This window comes from Glossina fuscipes, unplaced genomic scaffold (assembly GCF_014805625.2).
Source record: "Glossina fuscipes isolate IAEA_lab_2018 unplaced genomic scaffold, Yale_Gfus_2 2, whole genome shotgun sequence".
NCBI lineage: Eukaryota > Metazoa > Arthropoda > Insecta > Diptera > Glossinidae > Glossina > Glossina fuscipes.
Window position 1 is genome coordinate 12,152,111 of NW_023998416.1, and position 23,113 is coordinate 12,175,223.

General features: G+C 34.2%; 1 protein-coding gene across 1 annotated transcript in view; it reads right to left on the minus strand.

The window, feature by feature from the left end:
- Positions 1-5,963: 5,963 nt before the first annotated feature.
- Positions 5,964-23,113, minus strand: part of LOC119633534 (integrator complex subunit 12) — a 52,471-nt gene continuing 35,321 nt past the window's right edge. The window contains exons 2-5 of the mRNA XM_038027137.1: positions 11,425-11,853; positions 11,157-11,357; positions 9,643-10,366; positions 5,964-9,561 (exon numbers count right to left, since the gene is read on the minus strand). Of these exons, the coding sequence (XP_037883065.1) occupies positions 9,065-9,561; positions 9,643-10,366; positions 11,157-11,357; positions 11,425-11,853 (1,851 nt within the window). The 3' untranslated portion in view covers positions 5,964-9,064. The remainder of the gene's footprint in view (positions 9,562-9,642; positions 10,367-11,156; positions 11,358-11,424; positions 11,854-23,113) is intronic.

Here is a 23,113-nt window from a genome sequence, read left to right on the forward strand (position 1 = left end):
GAAAAAAAAAAAAAACGGAAAAATCTTTAGTTTATAAACGTATATAAGCAACGTAGATAATACTTAAAAGCAAAATGATTAAAACAAACCGAAAGTAATGACAAAGCTCTAGATAACGAAATAAAAAGTCTTGCCGTTTAAGTTTATTAGCACAGGTGCTTGTAATTAAAAGAGCTTTCAATTCGGAAAGCTCTATATTTTATTTAATGAAAACAAAGTCCAGAGGTGCTTTCAGTTCTGGAAAAATCATTTTAATAGCGAAAGTTTTTGTAAAGTCAAGAAAAAGCAAGTTGTTGTGACGAGAGTTTTCTTTCTTTTCTTTGCTTACATCATCGACGTATAAACACATTTATTTTTACCCTATCTCGCTGAACGACATTATTCCATTTGTAAAACCTCGGCGAAAGTGTTAATCTGGGATTTTAAGGGTTCGCATAAGAAAGTATTTAAGTATGACTGATCTTCCCACAAACGAGTTTTCTGCTTTCGTTTAATTTTAAATATTTATTTGGTGTAAACTTTCTTTTCTTTGAAAAATTCATTACCTTAGGTTATATTGAAATACTTCAATTAAAAAGTCATATTAAAAATTAATAATTATTCGTACAGAATGTCTGTATGGAACACATGGCTATTAAATATGTATTGAAAAGATGTAACTATATCTGTAAAAATATTGTTATACTTTTTATAATAAACAAAAAAAAAAAAAAAAAAAAAAAAACAAATATAAAAATAAATATATTAAAAATTAAGTTTTTTTGATATTTTATGCAAGTCGCAGAAATTTAATTAGAAACTTAAAGGTATTTCTAAATTAAAATAGTAGAACTCCGCTGTACAACAGCTACTACATATACATTTGTGTTTGTACCCTACATCACTTGGAGTGCAGAGTATATTAAACTTGTGTGAACCGTTGTAATGTCCACAAGGACTTGAGATAGATCCTTGCTCGAACTTGTCTGTCCGTCTACCTGCCTGATTTCTGTCCATGTATCTTTATTTCCAGGTTGCAATTTTCTATATATTTTGATGAAATTTGGGCACTGACGTTTTTCGGCCCAGAAACGGACGCTTCCTCGACTAATTTCCATGTAAATGCTTATTTTGAAAAGTCGTCATGTATTAAACGAAGCAGTGTAGAATATTTAATGGATGGCTATCTCCCACTGCATTGTTTTCACTTTTTACAAATACCTATGTATAATAAAATTTGGAAATGAAGATAGGGCGCAGAAGCTTGACATAGACGTTACCTGAACGATTGGAAATCCAAAATGAAAAATAAAATAAATGCGAACTGTTTATATGCATGCCCATAATACAGCAGAAACTGAGCGACAAACGATTTTTCATATTTCGTTAATAAACTTTGATCGCATAAACACACTTACAAAAAGCTGCTGTCTGTATGTTTGTTCGTTCACAATCACCTATATGTTCGATCTAAATATGATCACGATCGGTGTACTAACCCGTCTACAATTGAGGGGAATATCTTAATTCCAGTTTGTTTCCAAATTATTCGTCATTGGATGAAGAACATCCTAACATGTGTTAGAATAAATTAAAAGTAAATTGAAGAAAAATTGAATAATTTCCTATCCATTTCCTATTTATGCGATTGGAGCAATTTCGCAAAGATGATGGGTCACATTCGACCATTGTGATGGAAATACCTATATATATATGTACACATATATCCTTTGAGGACTTTGAAAATATCTTCACATAACTAAAACTTCACGAAAACATATGCCTTATAACCATCTTTTTAAAGCTTCGAAGTTGAAAAAAACTTTAAATTGGTCCACGTGGTAAGGCTAGTGTTAGAAAAGGTTGACATTCAACTGATAAATTTGATTACAAAAAATTATATTTAGTACACTGGAATATGTGAAATTTAATTTATTTTAGTACCTCAAGTTCAAGTTCATTGCATATGTACATATTAATGAAATTAGCTGAAGAAATGTGAAGAATTTACACAAGCACAACTAATTAAACGTGTATGTGCGTATGATTGTGTTTATGTAACCTTTGCAAACATACGCATGCTGTTTACATATCTCCGATTAAACAAAAAACAAGTTGTTAGAGCTCGTAGCGAACGATAACGAAAGCAGCAGAAGAATTTTCTTAATGGCAATAGATGGCACAACAAGACGAAATACAAAACAAGCCCTAAACCATTACTCAGTTGCTTGTTCGAAATAAGTATTCTTTTCCAGTATTAAGTTCGAAATAAGTTCTTGTTGTTTGTTGCTGGTTAACGTTACAAAGCAAAGGCTGAAACCCCGATAAGAAAAGATATTTGAGCTATAGATGGCGACTTCACAATCAAATTTATATATTTCATTATCTGCCCAATGAAGGTGAACTACTAGCTGCTAGAAATTGTGAATTTTAAATTTGTTTAGCCTTGACATTAACCATGTTTGCTTTTCAAGCGAATTAATCCTAAAACCATGCCGCAGAATTTTTATTTCTTATTTACATGAACAGCTGAACAAATTGATCAAAATTGTTGAGTGATTGATATATCAGTATATCAATATCAATATATCAATAAGGCCATATACGGGAAGTAATCCGATCCGAACTATTTTCAAAAACCAGTCACCATAAGAGTGTACCGAACCTAGCAACGCTTGCGAGTAAAACAAACAAACTGGCAAGAACGATTTTCCGATTTTAAAATTTGTGTTTTGCCGACGGCTTTTGCTAATTTGGTCCGTTAGATAATGTTATTTTACAGAGTTGAACCCTTCTGGTCTGTTAAGTTGCGCGTTTAACATAGCTGATTAGCGTTAACATTTAAGTTGTCAAGTTGGGCTTTTAACCATTTATTTATTATAAGCGACCCTATGCTTTGCGTTTCAACAGAGACATTAGCGAGGACTTTGTTTAAAAATTATGGCAGTCTAATTTTAGGCTAACTTGTAAAATAAAAGAAATTAAGAAATTTTATAATCGCGAATATTGCGCTGTTCATGTGGATGATTGCCTCTCTTCCTCCCTATGAAAATAGGTTGCTTCTGTTTTTCTCACCATCACTTGAGAAACATAGATTTATGTGATATCAACGAATCTATAACCAACTTCATATCAATGTAAGTAAATTCTAAGAAAATCCAGCTTGTAAAGCAAAGCAAAGTGATGAGGCTATATCTAACTTCCACAGTCGTCATGTGAAGATCGAAGTCGCCTAGTCTTGATTTGATTGATTTAGATAACAACTGTCTGCCATAGGACGGTATCGTTTGTGACAATAATTCGCCGAGCGCCTTTGCTTACTTGGCTTATTCCCTACCTTCGTTATGCATATCTTTTTATAAGCTCACGTCAAGGCTTTTTTTGTTTCTTGAAAATAAAATTTGCCAATAGGGGTTTGCTGGTAGAATCGTTAAGAAGTGTAGCCCGAAATTTTAATATGGTGTGATCAACATGACAGTTCGGTTTTCGAGTAAGCAGCGCTTAATAACTCGCTATTTATAATTATTTATTAATTATTTTCCTTTTCCCAACTTTTTCCTAGAGATTTAAAATTTGTTAAATAATGGAGGATGACTTCTTTAACGTACTCGACGCTAAAAGAGAATTAAGACAGGGTATAGTGGAATGTCAGATAATTGACGGACCTTTGGATTGAATATAGGAAACCAACTTGAGCACACGGATAGACGAGCTAATATCGATTTGACAAGCGATTCTTCTTAATTTTTCAGAAAGTCTTTCTGAATCCATCGCAAGTAGTATAGGATGAAAAAAATACTTTTCATGATGCACGATCCGAATAGAGTTATTGTCTTAAGTGTTCATTAGGCATTTAACAAAGTGTGGATTAGAACATTGAAAGAAGCCTAGAACGTGCAAGAAACATAAAAGTGAATACAAACGCATTGCAATGGTTTTTACATTAAATTGTTCATAAATTATTTATTAAATGGATTTGTTTTTATTTTTTATTTTTATTTATTTTTTTAAATTCACATCGATTTTCTTCTTATGTTTACCTTTATTTTGTTTTTGCTTTTTTTATTTAATTTTATTAAAACAATAAATTTCAATTAATATTTGACAAAAGTATTTTTATTTCGCTTATTAATTCATTTTTAATACCTATTTAAATATTTGTTTCTTTCTAATGTAATTTTAAAAAGACATTTCACTTTAAAATTTCTGTTTTATTTCACTTTTCTTTTTTTTAACTATTTTTGAAACTATTTAATACTCTTTCTTTTATAATTAACTTTAAGAATTTATTAAAATTCTTTGTGTCTGTACGGGTAAGAGAGAGTAGCATATTTTTAATATTATTTTGATTGCTAATGTAATTATTTATATAATTATTTTTGCAAATATATTATAAATTAAGTAAATTCTATCCATTTTTCATTTTATAGTTTTAAAAAAAGATTGTTTTTAAAAGAAAAATCCAAAAAATAAAAAAACAAACTGTAATAATAATAATAAATAAATTATATATATAAAAAAAAAAAAAATGCAAAAAAGTTTGACAACAAGTTTACTTGATCAATAAATTCGCTTATACCCATACAACAGGAAAGTAAGACTATACTGCAATATGATTATATCTACCTCGGACGATAGGGACAATTGTCGTTACATTTATAAAGGTGGATTATCGATCACGTATTATATATTACATACTGTATATATATTATATCATATATTACATGTTATATATTATACATTTGGAATCGTATATTATATATTACATGCTATATATTTTATATTTTGTATGATACAATATATATTATATATTACATGCTACACTATACATATATTATGTCATCCATTGTTTATTAGCGTTGATATTCTTGTCCCTACCTTTTCAAAAAACTAAAGTAGAAAATTAAAATTATGCAGATCAACAGATCGGACTTTGTCTTCTTTTGTTCAAACTCAGAAAAACATGAAAATGGTCGAATGGAAAACGACTGCAATTCCTTCATTGGCAAACACACATCCGACAATTTCACCGGAAGTCTACGCATTCACTTGAAATGAATAAAGTTAGCTTACAATCAATTTAGAGTCTCTATTATATCTTTATTATGATGTACATGTTAGTTATGCAGGACAAGCACTGCCAATTCAATTGAACTCTATATATGAATGACATTGTTGACTTCTGATAAATTAAAATAAAGCGTTGAAAATCCTTTATGAGTAAGTGTTTGCAAAGTATCGGAAATAATGACTCAAAACATCGAAGGGCTTGGTCCATGCAGATAAACAGGCAAACTGCAATGACTTTAACGATGAATTTATCAAGATTTCTTCAAGTTATCAAACAGTCTGGCTATTTCCTACGTGCGTGCGATATCTCCGGGATGTATTTTTATGTCATGCAATAAATAAATATTGTAATGAAAATGAGGTGAACATGTACAGGCGCCCATGCCTAATGCGATATTTGCAAAGAACGGTAAAAAGTTTGCGATAAATATAAGACCGTTTGGATACAACGCGATGTAAAAATACCGATTACGTGTTTTTTTTTTCAATTGATTTTTGTTTTCATTTTTATTTTATCGTTATTAAGAGAAATTAAAAAGAAGATAGTTAATTATTGGCAGAGAATTTTGTGTGCGTATGTCTATATTTTATATACCTCCTCGATGTGTGACCACGGGCGCGTAGGATTAGGCCTGCCTATGCGCCAGGTACCTACGTAGAACCCCTTATCGCATAACTTCTCGATGTAGTGGGTATTCAAGATTCGCCTTAAGACGAATATAATGTTTTTAACTCTTTTTATTTGTTTTATCCTTTTTTTTTTCTTAATTTTTCAAAACTTTTTGTATCACGCTTTATTGTAGTTTGAAATACTTTACTGGTTTCTGCTTTTTTTTTTTTTTTTTTTGTAGGTTCCATTCTTTAAATTTACAACAACTTCTTTTAATACTTAAATAAGTTTTTAAAATTTTTTTTCTTAAGAAAAATAAATATGACGAAAAATGTTATTTTAACTTTGTAAAAAGTAAAAAAATAAAAAACTCAATGAAACGTATGAATATTTGTGTATAATTTTGTAGAATAAATTTGTCGTTTTTATTCGTTGGATTATATAAAGACTATTGTTTTGTTTGTTATATATTTTTTGAGTATTGAGAATAAAGTTACTATGGGTTTTTTTTTTTCTTTGTTTTCAGTTTTCCAAAACTCACCATCAAATTAGTTCGGTTTTAACGATGATAAATACCAAAATTTGTGTTCAGAGTTTTTTCGGTTTATTTGTATTACAAAAAATATTTAAAATTTTTTTCGAAATTTCGGTGAAATTTTTTAAATTATAGAGTGAAATTCTCATGAAGTGCACTAACTTTAGGGTTTGTCAGACAAGGAAATAAGCTCGGAATGTCCCAAAAAGCATATAACGGTGCATTTGTTTTAGTTACATCCAAATACCTTTACGTCAATCTCAAGGCTCCGTCAAGAGCCGCAAATTCAATCTCACATTTCCTTCTTTACTTTCGCCAGATGGCCGGAAAACGATCTAAAAATTGAATATCTATTTCTAGGTACTATCAGTAGCTATCTTTACTGACATATCTGTTAATACGGAGTTAATATGCAATGTTTACTACGTCACAGTTTCACTTTACATCACGAAGCGACGTTGATATGAGATTTCAACATTAATTGCCTCCAAATGTGAAGTGAACTCTTTTATGCCCTACACCACTTGGGATATAAAGTTTGTGTTTATGCATGCAACAAACAGAAAGAGGTTTTATCATAACTCATTTTCTGAGTCCTTCTAAGCTTGTCTGTCCCTCTTGCTTTCTTATGTTCAATATACAGGTTACAGTTTTTCAGATAATTTGAAGAATTTTGGTACACTAACGTATTTCGGCCAAGGGTGGAACCTATACTTTTTTTAGAGCTGCAAATATAAATTAATTAAAAATTCACGTTTATAGGTCTTTAAGCGAAGAAAAGACGGCTTGGAGGATACATTTATCTCATTGTTATTACTATTCCATTATGATCATAAACTGAATTTTTTTTTTTTTCTATATGACCAACAACTCAGGGGATACCCCTATTCGCATAACGCGATAAGAGTCAGAAGTAAGTGAGGAAAGAAGATGAAAGGAAGAAGTAGGGAGATGGTGGCCGCAGTTTAGTGGATGTGTACCCAATCGATGAGTGTTACGCCTTTTTGGACTGATCACTCACTTTAGCTACCACCAAAGTGAACTCTCTACCACAATGAAATGTGTGCCCGCGAACACTACATTGGTAATCGCAATTCTTGCTTATTCGGCCGCTCATACGAATAATTGTGCGGTGATGGACAATGGTTTCCAGTTAATTTCTTATTGGGGCAAGTGCATAAAAATGCAGAATTCATTCTTGATTTAAAAGCGATCATAACATCATTTCAATACATACAAAGGATGTAAAACTTTTGGCTACAGATCAGTATTGCAGTCGTACTAATGGAGTCATTGTCGAAGTTGTATATGGCCTATAGATAAAGACTGGCTTATGTGTATCGCTAAACTGTTGAAGCGGAAAGTACCGAACATTAGTTTAATGAAATGAATGATTTGATCGCAGCGAAACTATCTACCTTAGTATTTCTCGTCACTGTTAAATTGCATTTGATGCAATTCTGTTGCCGTAAAGTCAAATCTATTTGCGTAGTTTTGTATTTCATCTTTCATTTTAAAAATTATGTTATGCGTACGTCTCACAAGTTTCGAAGAGGTTGTCGCGAAATCTTGCCTTATAAGGAAAGACTAGAGTCGTTTATCAGGTTGACAGTTCAGGTCGTATAAGGGACAAGTCCTGAATTTGGAAACTCGTTGGCCTTATTTCGGATGCATGCTGAGATGAGGCTCGCGCTTTGGTTTTTATACTCCACACCACCTGTGGTACAAGGGCACATTAAGTTAATAAGGACGCGTATCCAATACCCAGAAGTACTTGAAATAGATTCACACTTTTTTTGTATCGATAAGCTGAAGTCTACCTGTGGAAGTCTGTATTCTTGTGTTCAACGTAAAAGGTTGCATTTTTCAGATAGTTCGAGAAAATTTCGTACATTAATATGCTTTGACTCAAAGACGAATGCTAATGGAGATCATTCGAAAGGGATCAATTTCCACGCAACGCCTTATATAAATACCTGTATGAAGCGATGTGGTGCAGTGTGTTTGTTTAATGGCAATAAACTGTTTTCACTTGTTCTCCAAGCAAGTTGCTTAAAAAGAAATATACAAAATTGGAAATTATTAAGATGGACCCGTCTATATATATATAGTGGTGGCGGTGGTGGTGGTGGTAATGAGAATCGTTTGATAAATATATACAAATTGAACTTTTGCTATGAATATAAGTAATGCTCTGTAATTGTTTGAAGACATTATTTATTTATTTTTGCTGCTGGGTTTTTCGGTTTATTTCATTTATTTATTTATTTGTTTTTCTTCTTTTTTTTTTTTTTTTCAACAGAAGTAAGGATTGACGGCAAAAACGCTAAAAAGCTTTCATTTTGTATATTGACTATTTTGTTTTTGTTTTTTTTTTTTTTTTTTATGTGTGGAAAGACATGTAGAGTATTAGCTAATTTATTACTTTTTAATATTTTCCGTGGGTCCTGTTGGTTTACTGCAAGTAGGTAGTGTATGTATAAGCATATGTTTTTGTGGTTTATTGTTAATTGTTCTTCTGCTGTTCTGTTGTTCAATTAATTTGTTTTTTTTTTTTTTAAATTTATGCCTGTATAGATTTAATGTAATAGGAACCACACTCTGTTAAATCTATTAACGGAGTATTATTTTATTTTTTTTTTTTTAGTATATAGTTTTATGTTCACTGAGAAAAAGAAACTCTCAATAACATTCATAAAAAAAAGGAACAAAGAAATATACGAAAATAAAAAAAAAAAACAAACAAATAAAAAGCAAATAGTTAGTTAATCGAAATGATAAAACGCTTACACAAGTATGTTACGTTCTTAGTTTTTTTCATTGTGCCTTAAATGCCATACCTCCTCCATCCAGCGAGCCAAAACCCACACTTACTGTTGTTGTACCAGTAATTGTTCCACCTGATCGGCAGTGCGCAATAAAAAGGCTGCGCTTTCCCGATAAGCGGATATTACCTGACGAGCGGCATTTATTTCATTAGGACTAAGTTTGTGGGGCAAAAGTGAAGGCGGTCTTGGCGTTGTGTTATCTAAATTATTATTACTTAAGGAACCGAGACCCTGTTGTTGTTGTTGTTGTTGTTGTTGCTGCTGTTGCTGTTGTTGTTGCTGTTGTTGTTGCTGTTGTTGTTGCTGTACCTGTTGTTGTTGAGCTTGTTGCTGCAGTTGTTGTAATTGCTGTGTGGCCGTAGCCAAGACATTCGAATTGGTAACGCTGCCGTTATTGAGATTAGTATTGACATTTAATTGATTGAGTGTTGCCAAATTAGCTAAATTATTCGTGTTAGTTTGATTGGTGACGGTGGTAATGGAGGCAGAGGTATTGGCAGATGAGGAGCAAGGTTTCATAGACAGGTCTGTAGCCGTTACTAAAAAGAAACGAAAATAGAAAGTATTTTCACTAATTACATATATATATAACGTTATTAACATGTTGTTGCATTGCTTACCGCCTCCTAATGCTCCCACACCTGGAAAATAACTGGGATAGTTTTGCGTACGACCAGCTACAGCAGCTGCTGCGGCTGCTACAAATGGTGATGCCGCTGATGGTGAGGTAAAATCTGTAGGTCTATATAAAGGACTTGAAGCCGGCATTCCAGTTAAGCCGCTAGCATTGCCATTGGCCCCTGTGTTCCCGTTAGCTAAATTTCCGCTCAAAGGTTTTATATCTAAGCCCGACGCACTAGCGTTTGAACTTAAAGCCAATGGAGAACTACGGGCCGAATTTAGGCCACCACTGCCAGCGCTGGACGATGCAACTACCGCAGCAGCTGCTGCGGCAGCCACCGCTGCCGCTGGTGTCAATGTCAGCGGTTCGGCAGACTCTGAATTTGGGGTGGAGCGGGTGAAACCAGTACCACCAGGAAAAGGTAAAGTAGCTGTGCTACCGCTGGAGCCAGCACCATCCACAACTGACGATGAAGTCACCGTCGATGACGTGCTAGCTCCTCCAATAGAACCAGCGGAACTCGTATTGGCCGCAACCGCTGCTGCGGCTGCTGCTGCAGCGGCGGCGGCAGCTGCCACAGCTGAACCGGGAGCAGGTATGGCATGTGTTATTGGCTCTAAGCCGATGCGCATACGTTTAGCATTTAATGACTCGTTCTCACAAGCAATCGCAAGTATTTGCTCGGCTTGTACAGAGGTGAGATGGGCGGGTGTTGGGCGGGTCTGTAAAGAAAAGATAATTTTAATTATGTGTTTTCCTGAGTTGACTCGAATATTTTCTTTTTCTGCGCATTTGCCATTCATGTTCGACGTTTTCAATATAATAGACGTACGAATAAGTTCTCTGTGTTTAAAATAGTTTCCATATAAATCTACCGGTCGCGTTCATTCATTCCGAAATTTTAGATGCGTACACAGTCGAAGTCATTTATGACACTGCATTTTATTCTGTTACGAATTAAAAACAATGGAGTTCAAACGAGTACGAGAGTGATTAAGTTGGTTTGTAATGAAAATGTGGTAAGCAATGAAACGGTTAGAAAGTGGTTTGCGAAATTTCGAGCGAAAAATTTAAGTCTTGAAGACAATGAATGCGTGTATACGTTTATTCCTCTTCAGCGAAAGCAATCAATGCTTGGGTTAGCCATGTCTTGAAATTGCGGGATTATTGCCGAGATGTGTATCTTTCTGGTTACCACTTGTTCGGATCGACGAAGTTATGTTTATCAGATCACCAGCTCACAAAAGTCGAAAATAGGCGGAAATGGGTCGACGACTATTTCGACTCAAAACCACAAAGTTTTTACTGAGAGGGGTTTTGCATGCTACTCGCTAAGAAGTAAGACGGCAGATAGTGAGGGTGAATGTTTCGATTTTTAAGCTTTGTAGTTTTTTCATTAAAATTGTATCTTATCAAAAAAGACAGAGAATTTATTTGTACACCCAATAAACATAGCTATAATGGTTTATTTTTTCCCCCTTTAGACAATTCTTACTTTACTCCTTTACTTACCGTATTCTCCCAACCATCTCGAGTCTTTTTGTTACGGCGGCAAGATTTCAAATATGTTCGTATACGTTTACGCGAACGATCGCTAAATTCGGGAAATTGACGAGCGCACGAATCAATAATAGCTTGAATTTTCTCTTTTGGCTGCTTGGAGATCGGTACAATACGATCCAAATTTTCATCCACAAATAAACGAACAAACATCTGCAATGAAAAAAGATTATTAAAAAATTAAGTCGGTTCCTCTATCATTTCCACGTGTGTGACTAACATTAAAAGCTTTCAATCGTTCAGGATCATGAGTTTGTGATAATTTTTCATCTAATTTATCATCGGAATCATCTTCAGAACCTTCATCTTCTTCTTTCTGTCCTGACGAGTTTGTTTCGTCTTGGGCTTCCATCGGCGATGGGTTATCAGTACGCGGCACCGGCGAAAGTGATGTATCGATCTTACTGCTAGCAGCTGCAGCATTTTGAGCTAACGCGTTTTGATACTGGGCCCACAAGCCGCCAACTACACCCAAATCAGGACCCTCCGTGCCATTGCGTACAGCATTAGAATTTTGATAATTCCAAGCTAATAGCATTAATTTCAGCTTATCTGCATCTTTCATAAGACCGGCATACGGATCGGTTTCGGTGTTTGTGTCGGCAGTGGAATTACTATCTGTGGTGGTTGCAGCTGTTGAGATTGTTTCCTGCAAATAAAAAAAAAAAACCAAAAAAATGCCTTAAAACATATCCAAGTATCGAATCGTTTATTTTAATAGTACTTCTTATATTGAAGTAGTAACTTTTCATTTGAAAATAAATTTCCATTGAATCTCAACGGAGTGAAAAATAGACAAAAAGATAGCTAGCCTCAAATTTATTATCCAGACTTTTTACTTTACTTAACTTACAAAGATGTTCGTTCACAAAAGTATTAGCAACCGATTGACCACTTACTTTGCAAATGTCTTTGAATTTGTAACCGCTGCATGTAAGACAAAACAATAAACAAAATGCAAAGAAAAAACGAACGGAAAAACAAATAAACAAAAAAACAAATAAACAAAAAAATTACCAAACGCGTCTCAAAGAACCGCAAAACTTTTATCAAATTTCAAAAAACATACACACAAATGTGATTGATATCATTGCAAAATCAAAAAAAAAGGAATTAAAGTAACGAAGAAGAAAGTTTATGCTTTACATCGAATATACATACAATCATACAACCAGTAGAATTCTTAATGTTTTGAGAAAACCCTATCTAACCCTAACTAAGGGTTCTTGCTTATAAAACGAAACGCAACACATTATATATATCTTGGAAAACTTGCCTTTTGAAATTCGTTTTTGCTTAATTGATTAAGGATAGAAAGGGGACGGAAAGCGATTTACACTCCAAATACCCGAATTTATGCTTACATATCATCTTCAAAGCGATTCAACATTAAATTTTATTTTCGTGAAATTTTTATTTGTTTTTTTTTTCGTAAGTCCTACATCACTTGTGCTATAAAGATATGTTAAGCTTGTGGGGATGAATGCAACATCCAGTCGACTCATAGTTTATTATAGCGATGGATTCAGAGTCAGTTTCTGCATCGATCTAAGCTTATCTGTCCGCCTGTCAAGGAAACTTTCTTGTGTTCAACTCATAGGCTGCAATTATTGAGATACTTCGATGAAATTCGATATATGGGCATATTTTGGGCAAAGGACGGACTTTACTGAAAATGGTTCAGATCGGAGCATTTTTTCGACCCCTTTCCCCTGTAATGCTTATTATGAAAAGTCAAAGTTTGGGTAACTATAGGATGATGTAGGATATTTAATGGTGGTAGTGCATCACTATAGCGTTTTTATTTGTTTTTGTGGTTTTAAATATACCTTTAAAAAACCCGGGGGAAAGGTGTTCTCTTAAGGCTTATGTATATATGCTTTGCCTTCAAACTTTATAAGTACTACGATTCACAAATTTTGTATATAAGCAACAAAATTATATTTACTCATGTTTCACGTATATAATCGTAATTGATGACTACACGTTGTGGAGAGAGTATGTCTTATATTCTAAAATCTAAAACACTGGTACGGTTCAAAACTCTTGCCTCAAATGAACTTAGGAATATATATAAGTTTTTCGCTACATGTGTGCGTGTATTTATATATAAAGTGCACAGAAAATATTCGTTAGTTCTGCAACTGTTGCGTAAATAGAAAATTCGTACCACTTGTTCTGTTTCTTGTCTGCTTTGTTACGTCCGACCCACCAACTCACTGTTTCGCAACTTATTTCTAAATTCCAAACAAAGTATGAGTTTTCTTGTCTGCATTTTTTCATGAGTCAAGCGTCTCCTCCTTAAATATATGTATGTATGTATGTAAGCATGCCTTCTTCGATATATGCACGTATGTATGTTATTACGCATTTGCGTGGATGTAAATTAAAACGCCTAAATGTCTTCTACACATATTGCAATATATACAGTAAGAATAAAAAAAAAAACTTTCCTTAGTTAGTTATTTGCGAATGTATGTGTGTATCAGTTTTTCTATTTAAATAAACACTAGTAAGAATGTGAAAATGTATGCATAGATGTAAGCAAAATTGCGTCTGAATTTGTGGTTTTGCGATTGCAAGCAAAAAACCTTTTTAGAAGAAGAGTTTAAACTGAAATTCTTTCACATGCAACGGATGAGTATAGGGGTCTCGCACACATGCGTTTAGCTCTTGCTTTGATCATTTAATATACTATTGCTTTTGTTGCTTTAAAAAAAAAGAGTCATTTATACGCTGCGTATGTTCTAGCAATTATAGAAGTGTTTAGTTGTCGATGTGTTTATATTTAAAGCACTGTGTAAAAGGCAAACAAGAAAGAAGCAGCATTTCTCAACTTCATTTCATTGCCTAAAAACATCAATTTCTTAATTTTATTAAGTTTTTTTGTTTTTTTGGTTTTTTTTTTTTGTTTTGATGCATTCGAAAATATTATTTTCTTAATTTTAAAATGCAATCGTTAATATTACATTCAGTTAATTAGAAATAAATATTATTTTTTAATATATTGTTTTACTCAAAAAAAAAAAAATAATAATTTTTTTTTTTAGAAACTCGCTGCAGGCACTTTGAGAGCTATGTTAAAGAAAAAGCATCATTTAATTAAAAAAACATGCCCTTTATTAGTTACATAATCGGCAATATAATGAAATTTAGAATGATGCGCTTCCCATTCAGTTCTTCTCAGTTCGATAAAATATTCTATAAGTGATGAGAGGAGTTTCTCGCAGGCATCTTCCCAACAATCTATAATCTGAGGGAATTTTTCACATCTTGTTAACAAAACGCAAGACAAGTACTGGCGAAATTAAAAAAAGAGAATTTAATAAAAATTTGCAAAAATTTCTTGGTCGATAAGAGAAAATTTTTTTATGTTTTTCTGGTAAAAAAAAAAGACAAAAAAAAAATGTATCTAAAAAAATAAATCTAAAGAGGAAAACTTGCAAACGATACATTGACAAACCTTTCGACTTTTTCTACTTTTTTCTTTATAAATGTCAGCAAAGGGTATCCTATCCTATAGATATACTACGGTAACGGTAAGAAAAATAAAACGGCGGGAGGGGGGGGGGGCAAAATTTGCTATGGCTTAGTGGGCGATAAGTGTTCTGCTCTTACCGAGTGTGTGGAAACCCAACTTGATTGTCGCGACTGTTACCTATGACACTTTCAAGGCTATGCAACAACCCTAATATCTAAATGTCGACGTACAGATCTACATATAGAAAAAATGAGAAATATATCTAAAGAGACTTTGAAGCCTATCTAGACGGGGACCGTGATATTTATAAGAACGCAAAGTCAATCCCAACAAAATGCGGATAAACTATGAGTAGTTGAGTTACAGACAATAGTCAGATAGCATAGATAATACACAGGACATAACTAATTAACATTTGACAATTAGTTACATGTTATTTAACATCAGTCAGCTTTAGAAAAGGCAGCGTTCACGCACACGTTTTTTTGCGCATATTTAGTGCGCTACATTCTTTTTATAAATTGTTTTTTGGTATGGGGTATGTTGTCCGCGTAAGGTGCATAGGATTATCGTGGAGTAAGCCTTTTTTTTTTTCTTATCATAAAACACGAAAATTGAGTTAGGGGTAAACTCTTTCCTAACTTCCCCTCAGCTTTGGTCGAAATCAATAATAAAAAAAGTGTCGTGCACATTCGTGGCAATATATATTTATGTCGTTATAAAAATTTATTGCAAAATTTGCTGCTCCATTAGTAGAGTTGAAAAATTCTTATTTATAATATAAAATTTGTACATTTAAGTTACAAACGGATTGTAATCTAAGCTTTTTCAAGCCTTTACCCTTTTTCAACTTCTCAAATCTATTACAGAAACTTGTTAATGAATTCTACTGATTTTCTGCAATTTCTTGATTTGATAGACTCTTCTCTCCTCTGAAAAAGAATAGAAATCCAGCAATCGAGCTACTCGAGCAGTCGAGCACATCATGTAAGTTATCCGACAGCTTTTAAATCGATTTACAAGCTATATATATAGGCAATAAATAAAGTAAATATATTGCATATCTAATGTCTAAGCTGGATTGGAGTTAAAGCTGTTTCGGGTTTCCATACACATTTGCTGCGTTAAGTACTGCGGTATTTATATTTTGGAAACCATTTCACATAAGAGTGTTTTTGACCAAGAGATAAGATCTTTGACAAGAAAATAAATCTTGATAAACGTAAGTCAGATCATTTCACCTTTTGGCTCGTTTCCCTTATAAAGGATCCCGCGGAAAGTACACCTTTAGGTGGTATTTTATTACGAAAGTAAATGAAAAATTGCCTTAGACGATGTTGTCTAGGATCTTTAATGATCGGTATTGACCGACTATAATGTTTCCACTTATAATATCCACCACCAAAAGATAGTGTTGTATCCGTATTGTCAAAACGCTGCCTACAATGTATGTCCGTCCATTCTTGACCAATATCAATGTCCCTTCTTGGACGCAAATTGATGTTGATGGAATAAGTCAATCAAAGCATACGCCTACACCACAACGCATTATTATTAATTAAAAGCATCTCTTCAAAAGTAAAAAAAAATTAGATGTCTGGCCCGTCAGTTGTAAACTAGATTGGATGTAACGATGCAAATTTGCACGTATGTTGTGTGGGCGATTTTCCATGCTGTTCTATGCTTTGAGAAATTCAGTTCATCGTTCAAAGCCGCAATTCAGTTGCCCCTATGACATGGTCAATTGTCTTCAGTTCAATGCTCTCACATATGAAATTTGCGAGTCGTATAGGATGGAGTCCGTTTTAAGCCGGATGAGATTTTTTGCATTCGGTTGCGAACACCGATCGATATTCACGTCACCATCATTTGGTGTGTTAAGAAAAGTTCATCACCGGTTGTTGAAGATCCTTGGAAAACGAATACATTATACGGATGATGCCATTTTCGCGGCCAAGAGTTGTTTAGCTTAGATTCGTTCGCATCAACGTTTTCTACTTTGTTAACAGTTTTCTCAGTTTATCTCAGGGTTGGATTTACAAAGACTTGCCATCTCTGCTAATAACAGCCGTTATTTTTCTTCTTATTTTATTTTTTCGGATTTCTCAAAATATCCCATAATCTTATAAAATTTCCTTTTTCTTCTTATGTTCCTTTGATGATAACAACGAGGTAATGTATAAGGTTCAGCATGAAAAACTTGAAATTTCTTTCTTCCTTTGGTAAACTTCAAACATAATTGTGCGATTTGGGCTAGAGCTCGCTGTTGAAATAGTTTCTTCACCCACACTGCTCTCTAAATTCAGGGATGTAAGGATCATCTTCCTTTTTTTTATTGTGGTATGCAAGGCCATGTTATCGATTGTTGGTTGCAACATTTTGCTAAAGTAAAAATAACTTTTAGAACCAGGTCTTGACCGCATCTACCCGAACGCGATATTTTATGGGATTTTTTAGCAAATCGGGTTTTTGTAAATCGAAAATGCTGCTCCAGATGCTCTTCCGCATTAAATGCGTTTCTTATGATGTGATGTGATGTGCGAAAAAATATAGAATCCACTTGGAATAGTTTCACTCATCATACCAATATATATAGACATAGTGTTTGAAATAGCTTTAGAGATGTTTTGCTGAGAAGGCGGTCTGCACAGCTGTCACATTTCATTTGTTTCATATCACAATCTTATGTCTTGCATTGCTCTACAGCATCATAATCAACTCTCCGTACTACTCGCGAATGCACTCATTATTGGGACTATTTTCTCTGAATTTGCTTGAAATCCTTCACTGATACTTTCCCAGTATAACTCTTAGCTATAGTTTCAGCAAATCTATAAACTTCATCTTTTGTTTTGGTTTGATGATTGCTTGCAATCGTAATTCGTTGAACAATATTCCGACTCGAAGAGTTAAAAATACTTTTTCATTTGCGTATATAATACGCTGGTCCGCAGAAGTAATGGAATAAGTTCGTGCGCTCAAACATTTTGGACGCGCAGGTTTAGTTTGACAATTGCTTCAATGAAAAGACGTGACTGTCTTTATAAAAATGGACACAAGTATTAGTGTTTGAAAGACAATACGCCTAATTGAAAGCGAGTTGAACGCTATGTATACGGGAACGAGACTGTGTCAGTTTGGAACGAAAAGGTTTTGGACGGTCAAAGGCTGTAACCACAGGCGAAACCATGGCTCAAGTGCACAAAATATTACTGGATGACCGTCGAATGGAAATAAAAGAGATAGCGGACGCTACGAACATGTTCAACTTAAGTGTTTCTCACATATTGAACCAAGATTCAGACATGAAAGAGATGAACGCATATTAGCATGGTAGCATAGTTTAGATGCCACAAATAACAGTTTCGGACTCGATTAATCACTGTAGATGAAACTTGAATACGCCTCAAACACACAAGATGAACTGCAAAGGAAGAGCTGTCGCCAAAGACGGCAAGGACCCTTTCTCTCGCTGGGAAAGTGATAGCTACAAAATTATCTGAGCCGATTGTATTGAAACGTAAAAACCTGCACATATTCGAAATATTTTTAGCTACCAAGTTGAAGGGAGAAATTGCAAACAACAGTCATATTTGAAAGAAAACGCTTTCGTTCATTTCACAATGACAATGTGTCAGCTTACATGTCAGCGATTGCAAAGATGTAAAGGTGGCGACTAAAACTGCTTGAACACCCTGCTTAGCCACTATATCTAACTAGGAGCCCACCACTTTCGTTGATAAGCATTTTGCAGACGAAGCACCATTTGCATCGCGGGAAGAAAGGTGCAGACTTTCGGCAAGACTATACAGAAAAATAAAAGTAAGAAGATAGTTTTCAGACCTCCTCATCCGCAACTTTAGAATTATTGAGTTATTTTTTCTAACAAACATTGTCTGCTTTATTCTATGTTGACTGGTGAGCTTATATTAATTCTCTTGTTGTAATGTGTGTGCTTAATATCTTCGAAATCTTTATAATGAATCTTAACCCCAGTACATGCTCTTGCCTGTCTGTCTTCCTTCGTCGAGGTAGCATTTAGTTCTCCTGAAGCTTTCTTTCAGACACCATATCCCAAAAGTCTTCTCTGAATCAGATTATCCTCTCTATTGCATAAGTTATTTCTTTCCTTGCTCTCACCGCTGCTTTAGTTTCTTGAAAGCATTTTTAATTTTGTTTTATATTTGAACACCCGTACTCACGAAAGACGGTTTCAAGGCGAAATCTATTGTCAAAGGAGCAACATAACTTAAGCACGGATTGACGCGATATAATCAACATATTATGCATCATTTCTTTCGTGCGACATTCCAAGCTAGCCGAACTCCTTTCTCTATTGCCGAATTCAATTAAAGCGCCGAGACAAAGATTGGAACAATAGGAAAGGGATCGTCTTCCATCACGTCATTGTCAGACCACATCTTTAATTGAGAGGAAAGGAAAAGGACTTTGTTCGCCTAGAATTCATGGAAATTCGACAGAAATGGAATACTGGACTTACTAGAAAATGGCGAAACGTTATGGATCGAAATGACACATGTTTTCTTTAAGAAAATTTATTTGAAATGTAAGAAAAATGGTTTTAACTTTTCGTGAAAGAATGCCACGAAGTTTTTTCCTTTACCTCATACCAAAAAGAATTTGCAAACTTTCTTTCTAGGAGTTCGGGTAGCAAGTTGTGGAAAAGAAGATGTAAAATTCAAATGGTCTTATTGCCTGATTGATGGCATGTATTGTAATTCCCGAGAATATATATATGTAAGGAAATTACAAAATTATATCAATATTCTGCCGTTTAGTTTGGGGCAATTATTTATGTCTGCGTTTTATAAAATGACCTTTAATTAAATTAATAATAAAGCGGTCATTAAATGTTCTATTGCGATGTTTAGCACATAAAAGACACTATTAATAATTAAATATTTAATTAATAAAAAGAATATTTAAAAAACACAGTTAATAATAATTCATTTGATTGGATTTATAAAATAAAGACTTTTAAGTGAACAAAATGAAAAAAAAAACAAAAAAAAATGCGATTAAGAAAATTGTATATTGCTAAGTACTTACGAGCATATCTTACTCTATGCGACAGACAGACATTTTGTTATTGTTTGTTGTCTGTATTACGCTCTCAGCCAGCCTCCAAAAAAAAAAAAAAAAAAAAAAAAGAAAAGAGAAGCATAAATCTCTACATAGTCTAGAATTTGAAAAATGCATTTTTGTTGCAGTGATTCATTCATTCATTCGTTTGTTTGCGTTGCTTTCTTTCTTTTGTGCTTTTGATGTTTGAAGTTTCAATTACAATACCAACAAAGTGATGCGTGCATATATCGCGGCACATATATAACCAAGCATGGACACATATGCAAATAAACATCACGTATGCATAGACTCACGCATAGGATTCCCACACATACGTATATCGTAATACTGACACTACTGATATTGAATGGGTGCAAGCGATTGTGCGATTGCGAAAAAATGTTTTGCGGCTATTTGGCAAAAATACAACAAAAACGCAAACTACTCGATTTTGAGGAAAGCGAACAAAAAAAAAAAAAGTATTAATAAAAATATATAAAGCTAACGCATTTTAAATCAGTAAACACAGAGAGATAAATTATAAACATAACAGAATGGTTGATACGAGATGAGAGGCGGCGGTTTGATTCGGTTCCCGAAAGAAGAGGAGAACAAAAACCGGGGTATTATTGCGATGCTTGCTCATTATACACAAAAAAAGAAAGGAAGGAATTTATGTATTTTATATTGAAAAAATTGCATATGAAGCGTGTGCAAGTATTAGTTTGGGTGCGTGTATTCAATGGAATTAACGTGAGTCTAGTTTTATGCAACGTATAGCTCCTGGATTGAGAAGAGTTGAATGCTTTTGGTTTGTATCGGCAGCAGTAAAATTAATTGTGTATACTTTCGTACGCACATGTATATATATATATATATATATATATGTGCGTATATTTTAAGTGTTTCTGATGTTGTTGTTGCTATTGCTACTGCTTTCATGTAATGGGTAAGTAGATTTTCTTGTTTCTTTATCCACGCAATTTTTTTATTCCAAACTGAGACCAATATTGCGTGAACTAGCAGCAGCGGCTGCAATCTAGCTGAGCCTTAAATTTACAATAACAAATAAAATGCAACTACAACACGGTCATCTGTTGTGTTCTTCAAACCGTTTATGTTACATACATATTCACGTACATGTACACATGTACACATGTCCACACACACACACACACATACACACACACACACACATACACACATACACACAAGTGATATGAAAACGATATAAAAAAAAAGCAATGTCTAGTGAACTTCATGAATTCGCGTTTGAGTTGAGGTGGCTTGGTTGGTAGTAAAAACGTGCGTAAACATATGATGCTTTGATCCGTGTGTGCGTTATGTTGTTGGTGGTGTTGGTGTTGGTGTTGGTGTTGGTGTTTATCATGACGACGTCGCTGGTGACGATGATGATGTCCCATTTTTGGTGTTGTTGCTCTTGTTGTCATGGGCTTTACAAAACAATGTCGTCATACTGTTGCTCTGTTGTCTCCGTAACGTAAAAAATGTAAACATACGCCTGGCGCCAATTCCCGTCCATGCTACAGTTAATGTTTGTTGCAATTGCCGCTGTTTCCAATTGCAACTTCGCTTTTTTATGTTAACTACTACATATAGATGCACGTGTAAGTGTGCATGTATGTACATTATTTGCGTTTCGCTTAAAAAAAGATCAAAAAGCTCCGCCTTTAAAATATTTTTGCAACCAATGCCATGTTTTTTGTTGTCTTTTTTTTCTCTCGTCCCGATCTACGCATATACATACATATTCGTACGGATTTTCCGCGATAGTGCGTAAGTGTTGCATACAGTAACCAAACGGCTTCAATACATTTGCATTTTATTTTTTAACTTTTACAAATGAAAACTTTATGGATTTCCTTCTGTGGCGTTGTTATATATAATTTTATAGCTATTCTCATATGGTTTGAGGAAAAACCAGAAATCATTATACCCGCACGCATACACACACACGCATAAAGAGAGAGAGAAATTCTTTTTATGAAATTTCATAGACATTCAGTTCGCATTTAATGACAAAAAGAAAACCCAGCCTTCTTTTTACTTCTGTTTGTTAATTCTTTCGGTCATTTGGCCGGTGCACCTCTCTCAACATACATACAGTAATTGCATTAAAAATTTGTGTAATCACAGACTTTCCACGTTAGACAACTTGAAGGTGAATCGTGAAGATGAAAAAAATAATAAGAAGAAATACATAACATATCGGTTTGACGCAACTTCCACATACATATTGTCTCTATCAAAAAATATTTATTATTAATAGAAATGTTGTACACTTCTGCACTTCTTCTCTTGCCTTTGTTTTAATCCTTTTCTTTTAAATACTCGCCTTTCCACATTAATGCTTAAAAACGTTTTCATGATATATGCCGAAACGTTATTTCATTGGTCCCTTTATTTGAATCGGGAACAGAGGCGAATGATTGTCTCGGTAGTTTATAGGGTGATGGAATACAACGAAGACCGTTGTCATCCAAATTGTGTGATACATAGCAGCTTCAGATGAAAACCACCCGTGTAAAAAACGATTAGTCGGCAAGTAATAAAAAAAAGAAAAAGGTCGTAGAGTAACAATTCAAACGCGAAATGGCGGTAAGTAGAACACTAAGCTTGTGCATAATCCTTTCCATTATTCTTTCTTCTATACTTGAACTCATAGCTGAATGTGAAACTTGAAACGACATGTAGAAGATTCAAGATTCAAGATAGTTTTCAATATAAAGGTCCTGCTGGAAAAGTAATTTCATTCAAGAGCCACGTAAAGGCGTAGCGAAATGACTTTCTCCATTCAGCATCTAAGCTAAAAGAACAATAGATTGGCAACGATTTCATTGCAACGCCGCTATTGCATATCCCATCCGTTACGAAAGCTACGTGAAACTGCATAGCAAGCAGAAACAGGGTTTTGGTCAAACAAGGGACATTAGAAAATCCGCAAATCTCAATTCTGACAAGAAGATAACTTAAATTGCTAGAAGTCTCTCTCCTTTCCTCTTCTAGGAGCGTAAAACGATGGCAGTTGAAAAGAAACGAGGAAAGAGAAAGAGATACGGAGGTCCCCAGTCTAGTGAATGCATGCTCAAATCGGTTAGCATTATGTCTTTTGCGACTGAGTATTCATATTAGCTACGGTCATATACACTCCAGCGTGCTAAGATTTGAACCCCGAACGCTGACTTAGAGATCACGATTCCTATCCATTCGGTTAGTTATACGAGTATGTGCGGCAAATTGAATTGTTTGTCTCGAAATTCGGAAACCAAGCATAAAAGAACTGCAATAGATGGATGTAGAAATCTCCCTGTTCCTTACTAAT